This window comes from Serinus canaria, chromosome 22 (assembly GCF_022539315.1).
Source record: "Serinus canaria isolate serCan28SL12 chromosome 22, serCan2020, whole genome shotgun sequence".
NCBI classification, from domain to species: Eukaryota; Metazoa; Chordata; class Aves; order Passeriformes; family Fringillidae; genus Serinus; species Serinus canaria.
This window is the reverse complement of record NC_066335.1, coordinates 3,878,559-3,895,397: the sequence shown is the minus strand read 5'-3', so window position 1 is coordinate 3,895,397 and position 16,839 is coordinate 3,878,559. Positions and strand designations below refer to the sequence as shown.

The 16,839-nt window shown below is 47.6% G+C and overlaps 1 protein-coding gene across 8 annotated transcripts in view; it reads right to left on the bottom strand.

The window, feature by feature from the left end:
* Window positions 1-16,839, bottom strand: part of DOCK5 (dedicator of cytokinesis 5) — a 79,559-nt gene that overhangs the window by 36,351 nt on the left and 26,369 nt on the right. For all 8 annotated transcript variants that reach the window (XR_007779344.1, XR_007779343.1, XR_007779342.1 and 5 more), the window contains exons 6-25: window positions 15,777-15,925; window positions 14,919-15,054; window positions 14,612-14,769; window positions 13,894-13,975; window positions 12,825-12,954; window positions 11,912-11,984; window positions 10,326-10,468; window positions 9,591-9,716; window positions 8,936-9,060; window positions 8,749-8,847; window positions 7,895-7,967; window positions 6,980-7,083; window positions 6,510-6,702; window positions 5,652-5,749; window positions 4,162-4,251; window positions 3,710-3,810; window positions 2,755-2,889; window positions 1,952-2,063; window positions 1,604-1,674; window positions 200-306 (exon numbers count right to left, since the gene is read on the bottom strand). Coding sequence is in view for 4 of the 8 variants with exons in the window: in XM_030232526.2 (XP_030088386.2) it covers window positions 200-306; window positions 1,604-1,674; window positions 1,952-2,063; window positions 2,755-2,889; window positions 3,710-3,810; window positions 4,162-4,251; window positions 5,652-5,749; window positions 6,510-6,702; window positions 6,980-7,083; window positions 7,895-7,967; window positions 8,749-8,847; window positions 8,936-9,060; window positions 9,591-9,716; window positions 10,326-10,468; window positions 11,912-11,984; window positions 12,825-12,954; window positions 13,894-13,975; window positions 14,612-14,769; window positions 14,919-15,054; window positions 15,777-15,925 (2,305 nt within the window). In the remaining 4 variants the exon portion in view is untranslated. The remainder of the gene's footprint in view (window positions 1-199; window positions 307-1,603; window positions 1,675-1,951; window positions 2,064-2,754; window positions 2,890-3,709; window positions 3,811-4,161; window positions 4,252-5,651; window positions 5,750-6,509; window positions 6,703-6,979; window positions 7,084-7,894; window positions 7,968-8,748; window positions 8,848-8,935; window positions 9,061-9,590; window positions 9,717-10,325; window positions 10,469-11,911; window positions 11,985-12,824; window positions 12,955-13,893; window positions 13,976-14,611; window positions 14,770-14,918; window positions 15,055-15,776; window positions 15,926-16,839) is intronic.

The window sequence follows — 16,839 nt, the reverse complement described above, 5'->3', positions numbered from 1 at the left end:
TGATTCACCACCCTGGATCAGGATCCCACCTACTGGGCATTGTATAAAGACTGGACAGCAAAAACCTCAGTGCTTCCATGGCAAGGAATGTTTCTAGAGTTGGATTTAATGGTGGATTGCCCCCAATGACTGCCAGGGAACTCATTTTGAAGGCTGTGTGGCCCCTGGCAGAGCCCAGAGCCTTCCAAGTGCCACTCACCAGCCTGCTTGAACAGGTCACTCTCCACAATCTTGGTCAGGCAGTTCAGCTTCTGCCGGACCAGCTGGTTGTCAGGGATGCTCTGGATGAACTTGCTGAAGAGGACACTGTGTGCAACCCAGAGGGAGGAGAGGGTCAGCACAGCCACCCAGCACCAGCCCATCCATCCCACACAGACACTGCCCTGCACCTGAGCCACACATGGAATCACAGCATCCCACAATGGGCTGGGCTGGAAGGGACTTAAGGCTCACCAACTCCAGCCCCTGCCAGAGACACCTGCCACTGCCCCAGGATGCTCCAGTGTGGGAGGGATGGGACAGCCACAGCTCCTCTGGGAATTCCATCCAGCAGGCACATCACTACAGAGCCCTGAGTGATTTTCAAGGGACTCAGCACAGGACTTGAAGTGTTGAGGTGTTAGGGCATGGGTTGGACTCAATGATCTTTAAGATCTCTTCCAACCTGGTCACAGAATTCTGTGAATTCTCTGAAAGTAAAACTGAGCAGTGCCCAGGAACTTCAGGCTCAAACCTCTTTAAATGAAGTTTTTATTCCAGGACACACCAGGTGCATCCCAAACCCTGTAACCAGGCAGTGCTCTGTGCCCTCACGGGTTAATCACACTGGCTGTCACACCCAGGGACAGTGTGAAAGCCTCATCTGAACTGACTCAGCAGCCTGCTGAGAAAGCTGGAGCATCCCCAGCACAAAGGCACAGCCTCCTCCCAGCTGCCCCTTCCATCAGCAGTGATGACTCACTCCAAGCCCAGATTTCCTTTAATGAAATTCCATGGACATTTGCTGCCTGTCTGCTGCTTTCCAGCAAATCACTTGTGTCAGGACAGGAGACAGGGCTGGGCAGCTCTGGGCAAAGCTCTGAGCACCACAACCACGAACCCACAGGGCTGAGAATTTCCTGGATAAACACAACTTCTGCTTTCCCAGCCAAGGCTCAGCCTTTGCCACACTTTTCAGGAGCATTCACCAAGAACTGGTGGAAACTTGCATGAGATTTCAACACTTTACTGCCCTCAGATTTTGCTTTTCAGTAAAATCTCAAGGTGCCTGTAAGGATCCCAGAATCCTGGAATGATTTGGGTAGTAAGGGACCCTAAACTCACCCAGCTCCACCCCTGCCATGGGCAGGGACACCTCCCACTATCCCATGTTGCTCCAAGCTCATCCAACCTGGGCTTGGACACTCCCAGAATGAAAAACTGGGGTGCAGAGAATCCTCTGAACTCCACTGACTGCCTTTAAAGCCCAGCAAGCACTTCCTTGAGTCCATGCACAGGATCTGACCCATCAGATCATAACCAGAGTGGCTGTTTTTAGCCAAGTTTCCAAAATTCTTCCCTAGAAAAGCTAGGTTTAGAGGACAAACAAACTCAATACAGTTACCTCAGCTCAACGGGGTCAAATACCAGTTTGACATCATTTATGATGCTTGGCAAATACTTTAAAGCTGCCCCCTGGAAGAAGAAAGAAACCAAGGACATGAAATGCATGTGGGAAATGCAGTTTTTGTCAAAAGCTAATCTGGGGACAACTACAGAGAACTGGTTTAAAATCTAATTTATGCATCCAAAGTGCCTCCAGCCACCCCAGATCTGCAGTGTAGAGTGGGAAAGATGGAGGAGAAGGGATTAATGGATAATTCTCTCATTCCTTTTTCTGGCTCAGCCCCTTCCCAACTGCACCAGTTGATCTAATTAAAGGTTTTTACTTTTCCCTGGCAATTCTGCTCACCTTGATCTTGACAGCCTCCTCCAGGGGCCGGTCCATGAGGACGTTGAAGGAGAGGAAGAGCTGGCGAATTGCATCGTTGAATTCATTCCCATCCTCACTCTTCCCATACACACTGCAAAGAACAGGGCCAGTTACACACAGAAATCCAGCAGCTGGAACAGGATTTCATCCTGTGGACAACATCTTCATGCCATCTCCTTCAACAAAGCCATGGGGGTAAAAATGGAATTGGAGATTTTGCAGCCATTTCCTGCTGGAATCTGTTACAGGGGAAAAACTGCACTTTTTAGCAGCAAATTCTTCTTGGGTTCCAAGTATTAAACATGAAAAAAAAAATCCAGAATGGACATGAATAAAGGGTTTCAAACCCTCACTGTGAATCTCTGGAAAGATGTTTTTGAAGCTGCAATTAACTTTGATTTCACCCCAAGTGGAGAATGTGTCATCCCCCCCCTCACCTAATAATTTAACTATCTGTGTAATGGTTTTTTTAAAAGTTTCTGAAAATGAGGAGGAAATTCCATGTTTTATTTTATAAAAATAAATACTGGGTTCCTTTTCAGATCTACCATGTGCTGCTTATTGCATGTTAGGGGGGACTAAAAGGCTTTTCTCCCTTCTAATCTGGCATTTCAATTTTTGCTCAACTCATTTGTTCCAGCTACAGACAAAGTGCAGAAAGATCCTCTCAATCAGCCAGTGATAGAGGATTTGGTGAAGAATATCTGCTTTAGTGATATTTACAGGAAGGAACTGCAGTGGGTTTCCCAGAGGAGGCCCAGGGATGGAAGGGCTGGACCCACCTCAGGTACAGCACCCGGGACTGCACGATGAACCTGAACAGGTATTTCAGGGCTTTCAGGGCTGCAAAGAGCAGCTCTGTCTTGCTGGAGTCCTCAGCATTCCCCACGTAGCAGTTCAGGACTTTGGTGAGTTTCCTTTGGAAATAAAACAAAAAGGGGAACCAATACAGGCACGGCTCAGTTCCTGTGCAAGTGCAGCTTGCTCACCCCAGAGAGGAACTGCAGGCACAGAAACACCCCAGGGCCCCTCCTCACAGCCCATCTCCTTCTCAATCTTGGGCTGAAAGTCTCCAGATTGCAGCCTCTTGCTCTGCCTGTCCTCTGCCCTAAAAGGAGCTGTTCAGGACGATGCAAACCCACTCCCAGGGGAAGGCACTGAGGCTTTCTCCCTGTGTGGGAATTCCCAGGAGTGGAGCAGGAGGAGAACAGGAAACCAGGAGGAAGCAGTGATTGTGTGGCAGGGCAGGGAAGGAGACAGTCCAGGAGAGAGGGACTTCAAATTGTGTTTATTTTAGGGTGACAGCCCCTTCATGTGGATCAGTAAAAACTAAAAGGAGATTTTCAGAGAGGAAAAACAGTTTGGTTTCTGGTTTTGCCCTCCCTACTGGCCTCAGTCTGAACTTTTCACTTCTGTTACCATGAGGGTGATGACCTGTGGCTGAGGGGTGTTTGATCAAGGGGCTGGAAAGCCAAGATCCATGACAGAAGTGCCTTTTCTGTCTGTTTTCACAGAAAAAATCTCACAACAGATTTTTATAGAGGGCCAAAAAAGCAATATGAAGGATTCTTTCTCTCCTGAACACAGAGAAGGGATGGAACTCTGCTCTCTGCTGGCTCTATCCCATGAACATCATCAAAAATGACCTAATCAAATCCATCACCAAGAGCTGATGTCATCCCCCAAGCCCTCAGTGACACTGCTGAGTGACAGCCGAGGCCTGGGACCAATACTCACACATAGGCCAGGGTGGCACTGAAGTGTTTGTAGATGTAAGTCTCAAGCACAGCGTTGAAATGCTGGAACTTGATGTCTCCAATCAAAGAAATAATAAATACCTGCCAAAAGTCCAGAAGGAAACAGATGCACAGAGCTGCACGCTAACTCAAACACTCTCATTTACTTTGCTGGGTTATAATTATTGTTTTATCAACAGCATGAATGCCACAGAGAGTGTTATTCATGTTATAACCATCACTAAATACTGTGAGTGAGCAATTTATTACTCTTTTCACTGTGGCTACTAAAAACCTGATGTGCATTTCAGTCCTGGCTCCTGAAAAAGCCTTAAGAAGTGTTTAAATATCATTTATTTCTAGAGCAAAATACCAGTTGCTCATTGGAATCACCAGGAACAGACCGGAAATGTGGCTGAAAACAAACTCTGCAGCCATAGAAGATTCACTCACCAGGGCATCAAACACCAGGAAATCGTACGTTTCATTTTCTGACATTTCCATCATGATGTTGAAAAGTGCATCGAGGGTGTCTGGCAGAAACTAGAGGGGAAAAGAACAGTAAAAGGGTGGGGAAAAGGCAACTGCTTCTGGCATCCTGCACAGGAGCATGAGCTGGATCATTCCTCCTCTTCCAGCCCAGCTGAACTGTAAAACCTGTCCATGAGGAAACATCTCAGAGGGGATCCCAGCTCTGTGTCCATGAGGAAACATCTCAGAGGGGATCCCAGCTCTGTGTCCATGAGGAAACATCTCAGAGGGGATCCCAGCCCTGTGTCCATGAGGAAACATCTCAGAGGGGATCCCAGCCCTGTGTCCATGAGGAAACATCTCAGAGGGGATCCCAGCCCTGTGTCTATGAGGAAACATCTCAGAGGGGATCCCAGCCCTGTGTCCATGAGGAAACATCTCAGAGGGGATCCCAGCCCTGTGTCCATGAGGAAACATCTCAGAGGGGATTCCAGCCCTGTGTCCATGAGGAAACATCTCAGAGGGGATCCCAGTCCTGTGTCCATGAGGAAACATCTCAGAGGGGATCCCAGCCCTGTGTCTGTGAGGAAACATCTCAGAGGGGATCCCAGCCCTGTGTCAATGAGGAAACATCTCAGAGGGGATCCCTGCCCTGTGTCCATGCACATGATTGTCATGATCATCTCTACAGTAAGGAAGATCTTTCCTCTCAGCTCTAAATGGCCCCACTTTGCTGTTCTATTGCCTTCTCATCCCACAGGATGAAAATCCTGAGCTCTCCAAAGCAGCCCAGCCCTGTCCCAGGCAGGACCCTGCACTCAGCCTGTCTGCAGTGACACAGTGACACATTAAATTCATGTTCAGCTGCTCTATAAAACCATCACCTTGCAAAATACAAGCATATTCACTCTTGGGACCCCTCTCTGCAGGTAAGGCTTCCTCCTAAATCCTTCAGGTTTTCTGTGGGAATTCCCCCATTTCAGATCTACTCCCCACAGTACTCTGGGAGATCCCTGAGGGCTGTGTCTGCTCCCAGATTCACAGCAAGCCCCTCCTCATGCACAAAGGAGTTGAAAATGAAAAGTTAAGGCTTTGGATGTATCTCTTATTTCATAAGGATAAAGAGGAAAATAAAGTCACTGCTCTTTCCCTGATTCCTGTAGTATTCAACTTGTGTAATTCTGGCGAATTCCACTAATGAGAGGTGGAGCACAGGTTCCCAGAGAAGCTGTGGCTACCCCATCCCTGGTGTCCAAGTGCCCAAGGCCAGGTTGGAGCAATCTGGCACAGTGGAAGGTGCCCCTGCCCATGGCAGGGGGTGGAAAAAGCTGATTTTAAAGTCTCTTCCAAGCCAAACCATCCCATGATTTGATGATTCTGCCCTCCCAGCCTTCCCAGACACCTTCTGGGTCTAACATCAGGCTGACACACAAGAGTGTATGCACCAAGGAGGCTCAGACACCTGGGAATACCTTCACAATTTCTCCTCCTTCCACCTCCATGAGCTTCCTGAGGTTGTGGGCGATGTTGTGGGCGTTGGAGCGCCAGTTCAGCAAACCCAGCAGGTCAACTGCAAGGACACAAAGAGCAATCAGCAACTACAGCTGCCTGAAGGGCTGCACAGCAGCACACAGCAAGGCTGGGGGCTATTTTTAGTCAGTGCACAAAGAACAGTCACCCTGAGGTACAGAATGTTACCTTGAGGTGCTTCTTTTGTTTTGGCAAAGCAGCAAACTCTGCTATAAATGGAAACCTGGCTGCCATCTGATAACACATTTGGAGACCATTTTGCAGGTTTTTTTAAGGACTCCAGAGCAGGTATCTCAAGCCAGGAATTTTACTGAAGTGCACGACTCAGCACAGGGCCTTCCAGAGCTGCTGGAAGTCTCCCATCATTTAGCAGCCCAGGCTGGACTCAGGCACACACTGCTCCTCATTCTGACCCCTCTGGCAGCAGGGCAGAGTTAATGCAATCATCACCCTGGAGAGCTCAGCCCTAACTGCTGCTCTGAACAGGCAGAGGAAAGAAGGCAATTAACCTCAAACATTTCAAATTCTGATAAACACAGACACTGTCACTGACAGGTGACATTTCCACATGTGCCAGCAAACTTATTGGGTTGAGCACTGGCAGTCTGGATCGAATATTTGTGTGAAAGGGTTTCTAGGGGCTGCAGAAACATCCTGGGAGCTTCTTCTGGCAGCTTGATGGGACGGGGCTGCCACTGACACATGAGCAGCAAAACAAAAGCTGAAGCTCTCTGGCCACACATAAAAAGTTGCCTGGAAAAAATGCCCTCTGTATTTCAGAGCCCCAGCACAAGCCCTACCATTCTGGGTGAGTTTGGTGGAGCAGATGACAGTGGCAATCTGGAAGCTGTCCTTTGTGCTGTCCTTCGTGGGGGTGAAGTTGGCCAGAGAGTGCAGGTTTTTCCCTGAGGGAGCCTCCTTCTCTTCCATCTCTGTTTTGGTGCAAGGAAGAGTCAAATAACTCTTGGCATCTTCCATTTTCTTGTTGTCACCCTGTTGGTAGGACACAGCAGAGAGAAGTGTCACGTCCCACAGTGACAGCCAGAATGGGTTTGAAACACTTTTTATCTCTGTCATTGTCTGAGTTCCTAATTTCAGGTATAAGTTTGCTCATACTGCAAATGAACTGAGCAATTTCCGAAGCCACAGAGTTCAGGAGGATTTCCCACCCCACACACACATTCTGTGTAGCTTTCTCCTGCTACAAAAATCTGCCAGGAGAGAGATTTGATGAGTCAAACACGAGGCAAGGCTGGAATGCCCAGGTTACCTTGTAAACAATCAAATTGTGTTTGCCATCCTGCAGCGTCGTTCCATCTGCATTCATCAGCTTCACAAAGCCCATGCCAAAAGCTCTCTCAGATCTATCCCTGGCTGCAAAACAGCAGAAATCTCCATCAGCCATTGTCTTATTCATGTGCACACAATCCAATGCAGCCCTCTAACCTCATCAGCAGCCTGACTGAACAGGTAACTGCAGCTACACTGACACATCCCCCTGGAGCATCTCCCACACACAATTTTAGTGGTTTTTCTGGTCACATTAATGGTTGGACTCCTTGATCATCCAGGTCTTTTCTAACCTCAACAATTCAATGATCCTCTGACACAGAATTCTATAGATATTTTTGGTTGGGATTTTGGTTTGTGAGCCGTGGATATGGAAGGATGTCACTGCCTCAGAACCAGGTGCCTTCGAGAGCCTTTTAATGGCTGAGCCTCACATTATTGATCTCATTTCAGGGCTCTGGCATGATCTGATGGAACTTCTGGCTCTAATGCTTTCATTAGCCTTTCATTAGCCTTTCATTAGCCTAATTAGAAATTCTCCTATAGGAAGATCATTAGAAGCCCACCAGGCTTTGCAGTGAATTTTGGGAAAATAAATTAAAAGCAATACCCTACACTGAGAAGCCAAAGCAATAACAAACATTGATCACTGTGTTTCAGGGGGATAAACTGCTGCTCCTTACAAAATTTCAGTTTAAGGACAAAGCCAGCACCAAATTCTGGGTGCAAAAAATTTGAATTATTTTTGGTTTTTTGCTTGCCACAAATCTGGGAATAAGTAAACTGAGCAAGAAGAAAATCTGTAACACTGTGAATAAGCAGAAATGCAGGTTCTGCACTCAGCAGGAGTGGGAGGAGCACAGCAGTCCTGCAGGGGTCCCTTCCTGGCACTCACACTCCTGGGATGAGCGGTGACGGAACGTGAACCTCAGGTGGCAGCGACTGACTTCTTCTATGGCAATGGCCACCTGCATGGAGAACAGGATGAAAACAGCATTGTCCCTGTCCCCAGCCACTCTCCAGCACATTCTGGTGCTGATGCAGCTGCTGTTCCACATCAGTCCTGGTCTGCACACAGAGGAGAACACAGATGTTGACGTTTCTGGAAAAGGGCTGTTGACAAGTTGGACTGTCCAGCCCTCGAGCAGACTAATGAGGTGTGATAGTGCCTTAGAATTAGTCAGGGCTTTTTATAAGAAAAACACACACAAGGCTTGACTGTAAAGAATTCAATGGTACATGTTGGAAATCTCTCTGACCATTCTAAATTAGGGTCTGACTGAGGTTCTGATTAATAACTGGCAAATTGCTAAAGAGACCTCTTGAGCTGTGCTTGTTCTCCTTCCTGCAAGGGGGCCTGCAGGGATTACAGACCCTGCCTCCTCCTTTAAACAAAAAGGGGAACCTGTGGATACGACAGTTTAGTCAGAGAGAGAGGAACAGGTAACTGTCCTAGGAATTGTTCTGGGAAAAGCTGTGAGGAGCTCAGAGAAGGAATCAAACCAATCTTGCAGCTGGTGCTTTGAGCAGTTGTTTTCTCATAAGATGTTACCCAAGGGTGTTTTCTTAATTAGCCAGTGGTGTTGGGGTGTTGATTAAATGACCAATCAGGTGCACCTGTATCAGAAGGGTGTATAAAGGAATGGGTTCCAGATAAACTGGGATGAGCCTGCTGGAGAGACCCAGGGTCTGTGTGTGCCTCACTCCTGTTCCTGACTCAGGTGACACGCAGTGAGGACAGTGCCATACCTTGACAGTCTCGTACCAGCAGGGCTGCTTGACCTGGTAATAAACCACAGACTTGTACTCCGAGACTCCCTCGTAGCCAGCCCCGGGGTGGATGGCTTTCTTTGGACAAAACACAGGGAGGGGGGAAAAAGGTAACTATGGAGGATTTTGGGTGTAAATCTTCAGAGGGTGTCAGAGGCCATCCTACCTCCTGCAGGTTCCCGTCCTCGTCGTGCACAGACATGGTGACCTCGACATTCTTGGGGGTTTTCTTCTTGCCTTTGTCAAACTCCCCCTGGATCAGGGTGACGTAGATGTCATTCCTGACATCACCTGCAATTCCCAGAGTTCAATGAGCTGGATTCTCACTCCCACTGTGACAGCTTGAAATTTAACACCCTTGGGTACCATGTTATCCTGATTTCCTCTTAGCCTCTAATTAACAACCCACCATTACATCATTTTCATCTCTGTCTCAAATTACATGAAATCTTCTGAAATGAACCATTTTCCTTTCTACAAACCTCTGTACTTCTGTTTGGTTCTGTTTTTCTAATTTAATGAGCTCTCTAGGGTTAAACCCACTCTGAATGGGTGGGTCAAAGCCATATGCAACAAAAATTCCTTTGTCTAAAGAGACATTTTCTTCCAAAAGCTCCATAAACCATCATTTTGCCATAAGAAAGGAAACTCATGTTTTCAACTTCTTGTGACAAAAAAATAAGAAAATAAACTGGAAATTTGAAGAAAAATACAAAGTTTTCAGATAATTTTTTTATATAAATAAATATTTTTGTGACAGAAATTCTAGAATTTCAGGTGGCTCTTTCACTCCATGGAATGTAGAGGCACACAGGACCTACCAGGAAGGATGATCTCAGGGAACCCCATTTTTCGAGCCACTGCAGTGGATCTGTCTACAAGGTGGGAAAAATCCTTCTGAACCTGAGCTAGATCCCCAGGGAGCAACTTCAGGGAGACCCAGAGACCTAAGAAAAGACAGATGACACTTGTTTACTGAAAATAAAAAAGGTACAAACCTGTGAAATTTAACCCAGTGCTTCCAAAAAAGATCTGTGTTTTCATGACGATTCCATGTCCCCATCTGGTTCTCTCTTGCCCAGTCCTCCCTGTCCCTGAATCTGAGTAAGATTCTTCTGGGCAAGAAGATTCTCTGAAGCAAGTCCCAATCTTCCAGAAATGAATGTTGAGTATCTTTCAGCCAACGAAGACCAGGAAAATATGGAATAATGTGATTTAACCCCAAAGTCTTTTGGGACATGCAGCTATGTCCACTTACAAATATTTCCTGCCCATAATACACTTTTATTTTAAAGTTGTTAAAAATATTGACCTTAAACGTAGGACTAGCAAGCAAGTGAGGAGCTGGAGGAGCTGCTCTCATGCAAGTTTTGTCTGGTTTTATCTGGATTTCAGCTCCATGTGTGATGGGACAAAGGGACAAAGTGAGAACCATTGCAAAGACCATGGATTGGGCTTGGGGAAGGGACTAAACTCCACTAAACCTTGCTCCCTAGACTTTCACCACCTGTTTATTCCCTGGAGCCTCCCCCAGGCCAGGTTTCCCCAGGCTGCACCTTGGCCCTTGTGGTTGACCTCCTTGGCAGCGATGACTTTGTTGAAGACAGAGGTGAGGGGCTCGTTCTCGCCGATGACGTGGGAGGTGATCAGGGGGGACATGATCAGCTGCCGCTGCCTGATGTAGGTTTCCATGGCAATCCTGGGCAGGGGGACCACAAAAACAGCATCAGGAACTGGGACAGACTGACACCAAACACATGCAGGAGAGGGCTGGCCAACAGCTGGCTGGTTTCCAAATAAATGTGGGGTTTTTAAGGATTCCATGGGGATTTTCATTCCTTCACCTGCCCAAAATCCACTTAAACATTCACACTAGGAAATGCATCACAGTCTAGCCCTCAGGGCTAAGGCAAGTAACAGTGACCTCAGGATTTAAGCCCTGACTTCAGGTTTGCCTCAGAGCCATCCCTAGGCAGATTAACTATTGGTAAACTAATATAAGTTAATACAAATTAATGACTGCTGTGACAACACCTAAGTGATGAACACACCCCTAGTCACAAACAAGACTAGTGAGTTTTGGATCTCGATGCTGACTTCACTCCTGTACCCACACCACCAATAATGAGGGAGAAACGAGGTATCCACAGGCTACCCAGACTGGTGTCCAGCTGGGGGTCTGAACTCAGCCTCACTAGAGCAGACGAAAAATGGGAAAAATCCCAAACCAACAAAAAAATCCAAATCAAACGAACAAGTAAAAAAACCCAAAAAAACAAACCCCAAAACAATTAACAAACAAATGAAAAAAAGCCAAACCAAAACAAAAACCCCATAATAAATAAAAAATAACCAATCAAACTCACAGACATAAAAAAAGTAGCAGACTAACATTATTCTGCAAAGGGAAAGCCATCCTTCCAGGCCCTGAAAGGGCAGGGAAACAAACCCAAATCTCCCCTGAAAATACCCTGTAATAACAAATGGCTGCAGCCAATGCTTTGCTCTATTTAGGGCTGTAACAACAAGGCTGGGTCTACCCAAACAAGCTCCGTTTTTGTTACTCCAATGTGCCAAAAAAAGGGAGCAATCAGAGCAGGCAGAACAAAACCACACAAGTCTAACTCTCAGTGTAGAAATGCAGAACTCATTGGGGCTGGAATTTCTTCCCCAGGAAGAGGGAGAACCTCCTTCCCTATGACTGACCCTGACCAGGAAACGTGGGCAGGGAGTGGCACAGAGGGTCCCACACAGCAGTGACAAAAAGCTGTGTCTCTGCTCAGTCTCTCTGAAAACCCTGCCTTTCAACCCCCAAAATTTTTTAAGTCACATCCCCCCAGCCCCACAACATTATTTTACTCTGTGCTCCTCTTCCTCGCCCCACAGGTACCCAGAAATTTCAGCTGCAGGGCTGAAGTCCCCAGGCAATTGAGTCTCTGACAGAGGCATGAAAACCAAGGGGAACAAAGGCTCCTGAGCAAGGACAGAAACCTCTCCCTGCAAAGAGCTGCCTGCTGCATTCAGCTGATCTATTTGTAGAGCCCCTGGGGCTCTGCCAGGCTCCCAGACACATCTGTCCCTCCCCAGAGGAAGGATGCCTGCTCTGGCCAGGGGTGGGTGAGCTCTGGAGCCCAGTACTCACTGCTGGAAGGGGATAAAATGCTGCTTCTCCTCGTCGTCCACCTTCCCGTGGATGATGTCAGTGATGTCCATCACTGCAACGACACCAGAGCATCGCTCAGAGCTGCCAAGAACCCAGAGAGAGCTTTGCCCTCTCAGAATGGAAAAAAAACAAGGGGTTATTTTGGGCCAGTGTCACTCACAACAAGGGCTCTGAGCGACCTGGAACAGTGGAAGGAGTCCTGGCCATGGCAGGGGTGGGTGGGATTTAAGGTTATTTCCAACCCCCAAAATATCTGGGATTCTGTGACAGCACTGGAGGGCATCACTCTCCTTTTAACCTTTCTAAAGAACATTTACATTGATGTGCATTGTCAGCCCATAGCAGTGAGTGTGAACACACTGAATACACCCTGATAAAATACTCTTATGAGATCCACCCTTTGAGAAAACCAGGTGGCACTGGGGGATTTCAGAGCAAAGAAATTCCCCTTGTATTCATGTGCTGCTTCTTTGCATATTGATTTCCACCAAGGATCTCAAACAAGTCCCTTCACAAGAAATCCCAGGCATAAAATAAGAATTGGCAGCCTGGCTCACCAAGGCTCCTTTAAAACCTCCAGCTTTACCCCATGAGTCCTGAGGAGCAAATCCCACTCTGATAAGGCCCTGATAAGTCTGCTGCAGCCTGGCAGCCTGTTATCTTTGTGGGAGGTGACAAAAGTGAGCAGTGACAGTGTTTGATCTCCAGCTACCACCTTCATGAAAGATCCCAGAGGGACAATTTATCCACCCTGGAGCAGAGACGCTGGCCCTGGCAGCTCCCAGGCTGTGTTGGCACTTAGAGCACACAGCTCCCAGTCCCCAGCCCGGTGTCCCAGTGCCCCCAGGGGTTTACTGGGCCCTGCAGGTGCCCCCAGGGAGGCCGTGCCCACCTGCCACGCCGAAGGGCCTGCGCAGCCCGCAGGTGTGCTTCTTGCCATCCTTCAGCTCCATGTGCCCCACCCGCACGATCTGGCACACCAGGCTGATCCTGGGCCTGATCAGGTCTGAGCTGCTCAAGTCCTGAAAAAAGAGCTCACATCAACTTCCATCAATGTCCTTTCTGAGGGGAAAAGAAGAAAGAAGGAGAGAGGGAGGGAGGGAAGAAGGGAAGGGAAAGAGGCGATCCCCCAGCCAGGGATCTGACTCCATGATTTCTGAGGGCTGAACAATTGCTTTATTAAGCTGTACTATATAATACTATAATAAATAGTAATACTATACTAAATAATAATAGTACTAATTACCATAATACTATACTAATACTATACTAAATTACACACTAATACTATACTAAATTACACACTAATACTATACTAAATTACATCCTAAAGAGATACTAAAGAAAAACCTGTGACTGTCTGGAGACAGCCAGGACACAGCTTTGACCCAGCTGGCCAAGGACACAAAACAACCTTCAATGGTGTCCATAACCAAATCCCTTTGGGTAAACAGTCTCCATAACACATTCCACTTGTGCCAAACACAGGAGCAGCAAGGAGAGATAAGAATTGTTTCCTCTTCTTCTCTGAGCTTCTCACTGCCTTCCCCAGGAAAAATCCTGGGAGAGAGAATTATGTCTCTCTCTGTTCAGAGAATGTGAATACCACAGGAGGGGTTTTGTTGGGTTCTACACAGGTAAAAATTGTGGCCTTCTGGATCTGGAGGGAGACCATGAGGAGGATGGAGACACTGATAGTGCCAGGACACAGGGAATGGCTTCCTACTGCCAGAGGGCAGGGAGAGAGGGGATATTGGGGAGAAATCCTTCCCTGGCAGGGTGGGGAGGGGCTGGGCTGGAATTCCCAGAGCAGCTGTGGCTGCCCCTGGATCCCTGAAGTGCCCAAGACCAGGTTGGAGCAGCCTGGGACAGTGGGAGCTGTCCCTGCCATGGCTGGGGGGGCACTGGATGGGATTCAGGTCCCTCCCAACCCACCCTGTTTTGGGATTCTCTGAACTTACAGTAAACACTGCTTGGAGGTTGTTCAGTTTCTCAATTTCTTTAGGCATCCCATTGCTGCCCCAACGAACCAGGTAATTCTCACTGAAAAGAAAGGGAGAAAAAGTATAACAAATCAACACCTGACAGCCTCATTTCCTGGCAAAAGCCCAACAGCATTTTGATCTTTGAGGAATATTTGACCAATCTTTTATCCCAAAATGCCTCTGAAGTGACTCACTGATGGAGGCAGGATGGGGTGAGCCCTGGCAGCTGCTTCCCTGGACAATTCCCACCACATGGCCACACCTGATAACTGCAGTGATGGACACAGAGTGTTCCTGACACGGAACTGCCTCCCTGATAAAGCTCCTCATATCCTCCCAACTCTTCAGATGTGAACTGGCACTGGCTGGACACCAAACATCGTTTAAATCCATGATTTACTGGGAAACAATTAATGAAATGCTTAACCATGGCTTAGAGCCACAGCAGGGAAAATTAAGAATATAAAGAGACAACGTGGGATCAAAGAAATACCCAGCTTTAGGAGGGACAGTGCCTGGACTTCCATCTCTCTGAAATTCATTCCAAAGTAATTGGAATTCGTTTTCCCCCACTGGGGCAGCAACCAACAGAACTGGAAAACATCTGCAGGAACTCCCTCTCTAACCCGCTGACTTCTATGAACCATCGCCCTGATGACTACATTGCTTAAGAATTTCCAAAAAAAGCCCCTACCTGATGAATTTGGAGAGGTCAGGGTCATAGAGGCTCATCAGCAGCTCTGCATCTTCCCCAATGTTGCAGACAAAGTTCTTGAAGTTCACATAGAGGCTGTAAGTGTGAGTGGAGTTGAATATTGGCTGTCCTCGGAGGTCCAAACTCTGCTGCAGGGACTGCAAAGAATTCCATATTTCCATTACATTTTAGATTTCCACTACAAAGACACACAAGAGAATTTAGCTCTGCTGCCAGGGAAGCACAACATTACGAGGAATATAAAAATTCAGTGGGCACAGAGGGCAACCAGGGACACCAGAGGTACCTTCTCCTCCTGGATCCTCTCATCAATCCTCTTGGATGCAGTTTCATGGGCCTTGAAGAGGGAGATTGTGCTGGTCTCATCTGGGTCCAGGATGTTCCCATTGTCATCTCGGACAACCAGGTCCAGACCCAGGATCCTGGACAGCCCCAGGAGACAAAAAAAGAGCCAGAATGTGGCAGCAAGAAAGATCAAATCAGTGCCTGGGCTGCCAGTGCTCAACATCCCACTCCCTGGAATAACCTCACTCACTGCTGGTTTTCCTGCCTCAAAAAACACCTCCCTCCCATTTTCCCATTAAAGGGAAAAGGAATTAGTCAGGGAACTCAATCCTAAGGGGACATCTCCCTTATTCCTGCTTAAATGGCTTTGTTTCAAAGGTGGATGAATGTCTACTGAGCTCCCAGATTGCAGCTGATTGTTATTCTTTGTCATAAGCTTCTTCTTAATTCACTTACTGGACCTGGATCACAGCTGACAGGCAGATAAATGAGTCCTGGGGCCTGCAAACCACTGAGGGCTGGGGTGTCTGTGGAATCCTGCCCCTCAGCTGCTGATAAAGCAGAGCATTTCCCCACTACATCCAAACCCAAGCACACACTGTGCTCCAAGGGAAAGGCCACCCCCGTGCCAGATTTGTGCAGAACTGAGAGAGGAGAATTCCTGCCAAAGCACAGAGATCTGTGGCACACCAAGAACCAACTGCTCCATCTCCACCTGCCAGGTGGCCACGATGTCACAGGGACTCAAAGCTGCCATTTCACCTGATTTCAGCCTAATTCAGTGCCTGCTTTGGCAATTAAGAGCCTTCCCTGGAGTTTGGGAGCCTCCTCTGCCCTGCAGGTGGAGTCTGGAGCTCACCTGTTGCCATAGTCAATCTTGGCAGTGACTTTTTTCTTGAGCTCAGCCAGTTCATCCTTGGGCAGGGTTCCGGAGAGGATTTGGGATCTCCACTCTATCAGGCTGTAGGTGAGCTGCTGGACATGCCTGAACTGCGTGGTTTTGTTGTTCTGAGGCAAAAAAAACGGGCAATTTTAATAAAGGAAAACCTGGGAACCTTAGCTCAGCAACCTTTCTGAAATGTGTGCAGCTGCAGAACCACACAAGTTTTATTGAACTAAAAATACCTGGCACTTTGTGACACCACAAGAACAGAGCCACACAGTAAATTCTGCAGCACTTGGCACTGCCAAGGTTTAAGTGCCTTTAAGATCTTTAAGGGCTTCACCTTTCCCTGGGACATATTTCAGAAAAACCTCACCCACTAAAAATAGATCTCTGGTGACTTCCAGACTGCTCTAATGGAGGTTCTTTATAAAAGGGACAGAGAAATTATGTTAAAGGACCACAGCTGAACAAGGACACTGAAAAAAACCTGCCTGAAGAGTCCCCTCCTGCCATTCCTGTTACTATCTCTAATTAATGAAAATACTTCCCATGCCCTTCACTGGTTCCACCCTATAAAATCAGTCCCATCCCCACACCTTGCTCCTGCACCTCCAAGCTCCAAGGCTGTAATTAAACATGGATATGTGGGAACCCACCCTGTTTATGGCAGTGTGTGCTTAGGTAAGTAAATAAGCTTTTGAAGCATCAGGGAAGACATTTAACCCATTAAAAAGGGAGCCCAGGCTTCTCTCTGCCACCTCAGTGGGGCAGTTCCTGGGAGGATTCTGACTCTTTTGCCACAGATTCGAGTAACTGGCACAGTGATGAGGTTATTCAGCTCCAAAGGAGAAATTTAAGCCTAATTCAGTGCCTGGTTTTGCATTTAGAGCCTTCCTTGAGGTGAGACCCCAAAGGCCAGGAGCTGGGTTTGGGTCCCATCTCCCCCACAGCCAGTGGTGCTTCTGGTGCTCACTGGGGGCTGGAACTGCTCATGGTGAGCTACAAACCCCCCCTGCTCCCACACAGCACAAAAAAA